Here is an 8,335-nt window from a genome sequence, read left to right as displayed (position 1 = left end):
GGAGACGCTTAAATAAATGGAAATTCTTTCTAAGCTGATAATATATTTATAACATCAAGGTCACCTTATATTTATTGTATATAAATCAAAAGTAAGAACTAACAAAAGACATTGCCTACCATCAATTATTTAAAAAGTCGTAATGTAAATTGTAGGCCTGCAACATGTGTGTCAGCGGGAAAAATCTCCCTGAAGAATTCCAATCACCCAGGTTCGATGATACAAAGAAAGGAGTTTATTTGGTAACGCGTTTGCAAAGGCGGGTCCCTCCGTGCAAGAAGGAACCCTGAACGAAGTTAACACTATACCTTTATACCCTCCTTGCCTGTCATCCCCCTCCTTTGAGGGTTCAGCTCACATTCTTCCTGTTACCTTGAAGTAGCCACTTTGATTTACAAATTTACAATGCCAGCAGGATGTCAGGATGTTCTTACAATCCTTATCGTTGTTTTTGATTCTGATGGCTCACCAGATCCTAGTTTAATTTACATAAGGTCAAGATAACAGTGATTGCCTTTTTGTCAGGAAGAGGAAAAACAGATATGTGATGGAAGTAATCAACACATCCTTGAGACACTTATGGATATTGATCACATCCTCAAGAATGTATTTAACTTCTTCCTAATTCTAATGTTTGGATATATATCAGGGCCTGCATTTCCCCCTTCACACGAAAGTTTACACAATCCTAATAATCCCTCCCCCGTTGCGTGACCTTGCTGGCGCCAGCTATTACCCACTATCTCAGCTACAAATTCTAAACCTAATGACTTTTAGCACCCATTTTCCTTCCCCCCTCCCCTCCTTTCAGGCAGTCCTTTTTTCTTCTAGATGAGTTTAAGGCACATCCAGGGGTTCTGTGAACCCCTCCTTCCTTTTCCCCCGCTCACATATGCAATATTTAATTAATGAAATAGCCTTAGAAAAAGGGGAGTGTCCAGTAGTCTCACGGTAGTTGTATGGCACAAATTAGATGGCACCTTGATAATGAGAAGAGAACAAAGAAAGCTAGGTACAGCAATTTTTAATTTTTATCATGCCTTCACTACTAAAGTTACTGTATTATTAATCTGCTTTGTTCAGTTCAATAGATAGGAGCAAGCTCCCCCTTTTAGGGGGAGATGGGCAGTGATAGAAATGTGAATAATAAATAAATAAATAAGCTTAGCAATATTTTTGCCTAGAATCAGAAGCTAAATATTTGATGTACTTGTTTTCTGTTCATGCTAACTTCATTCTTGGTGTTTGAATGGAAAATGCAGAAAATGGGAAGTTACTGATACTATATGTAAGTGTTTTTCTGTTTTTGCAGACATGAGGCATTCAGGGCTGTTCTGGGCTTGTGCCAATCAAGGGGCACTATGCTTCTGTCTGGAGGAAACTGGAACAACCTGTTTAAGTTTTTATTGTCTTCTCTACTGATTGGCTGATCAATTAAGGAGGTGGGGGCCAGTATTTGTTGCCCTCACCTGTGATGTCATTCTATATAAGTATCACCTTTCTTTGTTATGCTGGCAGTTGTTGCTAGCCTTCTAAAACTGTTGTGCTTACTTTTAACAACCTTTGTTTGATACAGGACAAAGGTTGATTCTGAATGCTTCGTTTTTGTTTAATTATTCATTGGTTTCATATCTAAAAGAGAGAAAAGGGATTAATTCAGAGTCTTTAGATACGGAGTTGATTTTCTGCTGAACTCAGGAAACAATTTGAACGTTTTAATAATTCATCTAGATAATCATATCTGGCATTATCTAGATCAAAATTTTCCAGTAGAAGGAATATATGAGCAAGAAAGCAAACAGTGGAAGTATAAACACTCCCTCCCTGTTTGCTCTCTGGTTTTCTGTTGGATCAGGAAAATAAGAATGGGTCAGCTGTGTACCAAGTGTGTCCAGTTGCTTTATGACTTTGCTCTCTCAGTAAAAACACTGTTGTCTGGTCTATTGTTCGACATTAGGAAATGTTTGGCTCAGATCGCTGACTGCCCTTGTCTAAAGCGAAAAAATGTTGAAATGAGGCAGCTCTACAAACCTGTTCTTTGTCCCCATGAAGAGGAAACGGCCCAAGAGTTTCTGCAACACATTGAAAGAGGTGAGAAGTTCCTACTTTGGAAAGTGAGTCATCCAGCTCTGTTGAGCTGTTTATTAGAGCTCTGTGGTTTTCTTTAGGCTGTGCAGTTTACTGTGATGGCAGGGAGTCATGCTATTTATGTTTCTGCTTTTTTGTGTGAATAATGGTGGAACAGAGGAGTAGCTGAAATTTAAAGTTCTCCAAATAATAATCGGGCAGTGATTCTCAATTCTAGATTGATTGGTTCTTAAATGTGTTCTTAAATGTGCACAGGTTTGCCTACATGTCAGTTGCCTCAGTTCTTCTGGCCGAAAGCTGCCACAATGCACTTTTACATCTTCAGTCTAGCCTTTTACATCTTCAGTCTAGCCTTATCATTCCTTGGCTTGGCAAGAACCAAAATAATGGTAGGTTTAGTAGTGTACCATGATGGCACATAATAACTGCTGAACAATAATAATGGCAAAAGCAACCATGGATTATCAACCACTATTTTCTTCTTCCACTTTGAGATAATAGTCTAATTCTTCTCAGATGTACAAAAAAAGAATGTTTACTTTTCCAATTCTATTACCACATTATCCATACTCATTTCTAGAGAAAGAAGAGAAAAATCCTAATATTAAGACCTGGGATATCTGAAACTTCAGTTGTGAATAAATTATGGAAACTTTTGAAATTCGTCTGATGAGTTTTTTATATATGTATCAAAAAATATTGTGTGTATATACATAATACACACACATATAAAGAATTTTTATACATATATAAAAACTCATTGGTTTTTTACACACACACGTATAATGATGAATTTTATTCTTTTAAATTTATACTCAGCTTTTCTTTATAAAATAAATTCAAAGTAATTTATAAGGAAATTCTTAAAATACATATATGATGAAATCTACCATCAATTCTGTTTTACCTTCCTGCAGTCACTCAGTGTTTTATAGTTTCTAAGTATATAAAACCCTCACTGAGTTATTTGGAGAACTTTGTTGCTTTCCAGATTATTTTTCCTGTTATTTTAAATATATTGGGTTCTTCTTGAGCACGTGGTTACCTCCCGTTTTGGCTATACCATGCCTACATGCAGCATCTCAAATTCACAATTAGTTTCATCTGAATAGCTGTGGCAATCCACATGATTTTATTAGTAAGATTATGATAACTCCTGGAGGAATGAAATCTTGGATATTGTAAACAATATCCATTTGGATTAGATTATATACGTCAGTGAAGTGAACCCAAGATCACTAAGGACCGAAGAAGATGGAGGGAAATGATACCAAGAAGAAAAGGTAACTAAGGGAAAGAAAGGATGCTAAACAATTTTTAAAAAGAACTAAGGACACGTTGCTTATTCAGTTGCTTATTCAATTCTATCCACTATGTTAATTTCAAAGCATGCACAAAGAATATTTTCATACTGAAGATTTTTCTGTTTTTCCTTCACCTACTACTTTCAGTTCCATGTAGTTGGATTCTTCAAGTATTTTCACTTCTTCCAACACAGTTCAGAATCTGTTATCATTACATTTTTCTTTAAGGCTTTGAAATGTCATTACTTGGCAAGATCTCCTTAGAGGCCCTGAAGACCTTGGCGTTTTCGGATAACCCCAGCTTGCAAATGCTTGCTGCTCTCTACTATCTACACATAAGTCAAGACTGTAAGTAAGCTGTGTTATAACTAGGGAAGCAAAGCATTTCCTCTGCTCTAACTAAACATAGGTGAACAGGATTTTCTAAAATTCTTAAAACATGGACTAATTTAACATTAGAATTTCATGTATGCACAACTATAGGGAATATTAGGATTCACAGGAGTTCAAGAGTGTGCTAGGTAAGGAGACCAAAAATTGGAACACATTGCAAACTTATCAGACAGACAACACTATCATTTGCAGACACCTCTTCTACTGAGCAGAGCCCGCACAACTGTATAGGATACAATTAATTTAAATTTGGGGAAATAGTTGGGATCTGGATGGGGAACCTGATGGAATCATCCAAGAACTCTACTTCTGTCCCATGGTATGGCCTCTCCTTGCCTGCTTCCAGGCAATCCAACTGAGACAAAGAAGAAAAGGTTAATAGCAGCAGCTGACTCCAGAGCAGCAGTGTAGGAGGAAGTGGTATAGCAGATGGATGTAGAAAGGTAACACAGGTATAAGTTAAGTCAAAGCAAGATGGAGTGAGGCTTCAGTGCAAATACAAAAAATCTTAGTTGAAGTGAAACTATAGCAGAGAGCAGCAATTCAATGGATGTCTTGTTTGGTAGAAACTGGAGAGCTGAGGAGAATAAGGCAGAAAGAAGAGAGGAGAATCCAGTCTGAGTGAGGCCATTAGCTCAGGGGACTCTGGAGGAATTTTCCCATCTCGATTCTAGCAACTCACGCCTACTCATCTGCCTAGGCAAATGGTTAAACGTGGGGCTGATGCAGTAGAGGATATTTTTGCCATGTTCATTGGAGAACATGATAGGATAATCCAATATACTGTATGTGGCCTTGCCTTTGAATTGTAGAAGCTGCTATGATAGAGTGTCATGATCACCGTTGCGATGCTTGTGACATCGCAACGGCTCGCATGACAATACAGGGAAATGGGTCCCTGGCGGATTAAGGCAAAAGGCAACCATGAAACAAAAAGAAAGCAACAGGTGCTGGAAACTAAGTAACAACCAAAGCCGGCGGCGCGGAAGACAAAGATACAAAGTTGCCAAAAGGTAATTGACAAGACAACAGGAGAGGCGCGCCCGAGCTGTCAAAAGGGATTAAGAGCCTGATCACCCGGCAATGAATCATTACCGTTCAGGAAGGTGATCGAGGCGACGCCCGGGGCACAGGGGGGCTGAACGACCTCTCACCTGACAAGGACGAAACTGGTGGGACTCGTGGGACGCACCTGGAATAAGGTGGGGTGGAGCGCTGACCGGCGCGGGCTATTAAAATCCCGTTCCGGCGCGCTCCCCTCACTCTCAGCTTTTTAAAGGCATGCACTCTGTTTTCTCAATAAAGCCAGAACCTAAGCCTACGCTAGCGTCTGTGTCTTTACTGGTTAGCAGGCAGAGCCTGACATAAAGCTGAGAGTCTCAAAAACAAACCTCGCCAGTCTCCACCGGGAAAAAAATTTTTCTGCGGGAGAAAACACCGGCGATGACGGAACCGGGGATGGCCATGGAGTCGGCACTTCACACCGGAGGCGCGAAGGATGTAATGCAAGAGGGGGAGATGACCCGACAGCTGCTAGAGTCGGTGCACCCAAGATGGGACACGGGCTCCCTCCCTGCCCACACCGCACCCCAGTTCCAGACCTGGAGCTCCAGCCCGGACTGGAGAGCCCCGACGGAAGATGAAGTCGGGGGCCAACAACTCTTCACGTGGGACGGCGGAGCAGGACCCCAGATGGGGACATCCTACACCACCTGGAGACTCCACTACCCCCAAACACCCGAGCAAGGAGTCACAGGACTGCCGATCGGGCAGCAGCCGGCAGCACCGAGGACAGACGACCCTGGCATACCGGACAGGGTCAGCACCCTGGAAGCCAAGGTACGAGCCCTGGAACACATGCTCCAGTCCATGGCATCGGTGGTGAGCGAACTCACAAAGACTGCTGCTGCACAGGGGACAAGAGGGGATCGGGGCACCCTACCCACCCCATCAACAACCACGAGAGGAAGGGGCCAAGCACGGGACTCTTTTGCAGGGCTTCGTGGTCCCAGCCCGGTGGGGGTCATCCCTAACCACCCACAGGTGGGGGTCTCGCAAGTTGGGGGATTCGCCAAGGACTTCCCCGTAAAGTTTGACGGAGACCCCACGAACCTGTCATTCTTCCTCACGAACGCCAGGAACTACATGGCCCAGTACGGACATTGCTTCGGGACGGAAGCGTCCAAAATCTCGGCAGTGGCCACAAAACTCAAAGGCAGGGCTGCGGACTGGTACGTCCAGATGTCCGAGTCCGGAGCCCCAGCCCTGGCCACTTTTCACAACTTCCTGGCCGCGCTGAAACAATACTTCGAGGACCCCCTGGCAAAGGAAAGGGCCAAGAGTACCCTCAAAGGACTTCGCCAAGGGAAAAAAGTGGTCGCTGACTACGCCCTCGAGTTCAAGGTCCTAGCGGGCAAAATCCCAGAATGGCCTGAGGCCACCTTGATCGACATGTTCAAGGATGGCCTCAACCGCGAGGTGCTACAATGGGCACTCTATAGGGACGACCCAGACTCCCTACACGGGTGGATTTGTCTGGCCGGAAAGGCAGAGCACACCCAGCGCACCTTCATGCTAGCAACTGCAAACGACAGGACCCCTCCCAGCGTGAGAGGACCAGTCCCACAGTCCGGCCCGACCTGGGACGCAGAGCGACAACAGAGGTTTGCTCGCGGGCAATGTGCCAGGTGTGGGAAGACGGGCCACCGGGCAGCGGATTGCTTCAAAGACAGGACGACAGATCGCCCGTCCAGACCAACACAGATGGCACCGCACAAGCCTCCCAACCCTCCCAGATGGCTGACAGGAGCGCTAGAGACCCCGGACGAGGAAGCGGACGCCTACCTTGCAGGGGACGTGAATGATGCCCAGGAGCAGCCGATGGGAAACGCCTCCCATCTGCCCTAAGCAGCGCCGCCGGGCAGGTGGTAAAGAAGGGGCGCGACAACCCCAGGGTGAGTGAAGATTGCTCCATCCTGGCAGGGCAAATAGAACTCACTTATGGCTCTAGAGCTATCACGGTCGAAGCTCTGGTGGACTCTGGGTGCTCCAGAAATCTGATCCACCCAGACATTGTTGCCGCACTCAAACTGCCCTGCTCCCCCCTCCCTAAACCGCTGGTATTCCAACAACTCGATGGCTCTACAGCGGGGGGGGGGACCGGCCACCCAGGGTACAAGAAATGTCACCCTGAAAATGGGCACCCACAGGGAGTCCATAGGCTTTGTGGTAACCCCGGTGGGGAAGCCCATAGTGGTGCTGGGGATCCCCTGGCTAGCACGCCACAACCCCTGCATAAATTGGAGGACGTTCAAAGACTGGGTCTACCAGGCACCAACAAAGGAGAAATCCTCCGCTCTGACTGTGGGGAGGGCAGAGACCGTTGACCAAACCCACGCCCCCCCCCCCCCAGAAGGACTGCCAGAGCAATACTTAGACTTCGCAGACATCTTCGGAGAAGAGGAGGCGGACCAATTACCCCCCCATCGCAAGACGGATTGTGCAATCGAACTGCTCCCGGACATCCCATTACCCAAGCCCAAAATCTACCCCATGACCCAGAGGGAATTGGCGGCGCTGCGAGAATTTTTGGACAAAAACCTCTCCAGGGGCTTCATCGAACCGGCGAACTCGCCGGTTGGAGCACCCATCCTATTCCGAGAAAAGAAGGACGGCACCCTGAGACTATGCACAGATTACCGCGGATTAAATTCCGCCTCCCTATCCAACAAATACCCCCTTCCCCTCGTAAAAGACATGCTGGCACACTTGTCAAAGGGAAGGGTGTTTTCCAAACTCAACCTCCGTGAGGCGTACTACAGAATTCGCATCAGGGAGGGGGACGAATGGAAAACGGCGTTCAACTGTCCCTTGGGCTCCTTCCAGTACAAGGTACTGCCTTTCAGTCTTGCGGGGGCCCCGGGGGTCTTCATGCAACTCATCAACGAGGTACTGCATGAACATCTGTTCAAGGGCGTACTAGTTTACCTGGACGATGTCCTAATCTACACAAGGACTCAGAGGGAACACGAGAGACTAGTGAGACAAGTTCTCACTAAGCTCTGGAAAGCCAAACTCTATGCTAAGCTGTCCAAGTGCGAATTCCACAAGTTGTGCTTGGACTACTTAGTGTACAGAATTTCTGACAAGGGCATAGAAATGGACCCTGCGAAGGTTCAGGCAGTTTTGAGCAGGGAACGCCCACGCACCAGGCGCCAGCTTCAAAGCTTCCTTGGGTTCGCAAACTTCTATAGGTCCTTCACGAGGGGGTTCGCGGAAATTGCCCTGCCCTTAACCGATTTACTAAAGACCAAAGGCGTCGGGGAGACGCGCAAGGTCAAAAACCCAGGGGCCGTGCTTAATTGGACTCCCGCCTGTCAAACCGCTTTTGACAGGCTAAAAGCGCTGTTCACAGCGGAGCCAATCCTGTCCCAGCAGGACCCCGAACGGCCTTTTGTGGTGCAGGTGGACGCCTCTGACTTCTCAATTGGGGCCATCCTGCTGCAAAAGGATTCCGCTGGAATCCTGAAGCCATGCGCCTATCTCTCTAG

At 46.2% G+C, this 8,335-nt stretch overlaps 1 protein-coding gene across 1 annotated transcript in view; it reads left to right on the top strand.

The window, feature by feature from the left end:
• Window positions 1-1,520: 1,520 nt before the first annotated feature.
• The window catches only part of LOC134501652 (uncharacterized), a 31,302-nt gene continuing 24,487 nt past the window's right edge, over window positions 1,521-8,335 (top strand). The window contains exons 1-2 of the mRNA XM_063309565.1: window positions 1,521-2,091; window positions 3,621-3,740. Coding sequence (XP_063165635.1) covers window positions 1,866-2,091; window positions 3,621-3,740 — 346 coding nt within the window. The 5' untranslated portion in view covers window positions 1,521-1,865. The remainder of the gene's footprint in view (window positions 2,092-3,620; window positions 3,741-8,335) is intronic.

This window comes from Candoia aspera, chromosome 1 (assembly GCF_035149785.1).
Source record: "Candoia aspera isolate rCanAsp1 chromosome 1, rCanAsp1.hap2, whole genome shotgun sequence".
NCBI lineage: Eukaryota > Metazoa > Chordata > Lepidosauria > Squamata > Boidae > Candoia > Candoia aspera.
This window is presented reverse-complemented; position numbering and strand designations above follow the sequence as displayed.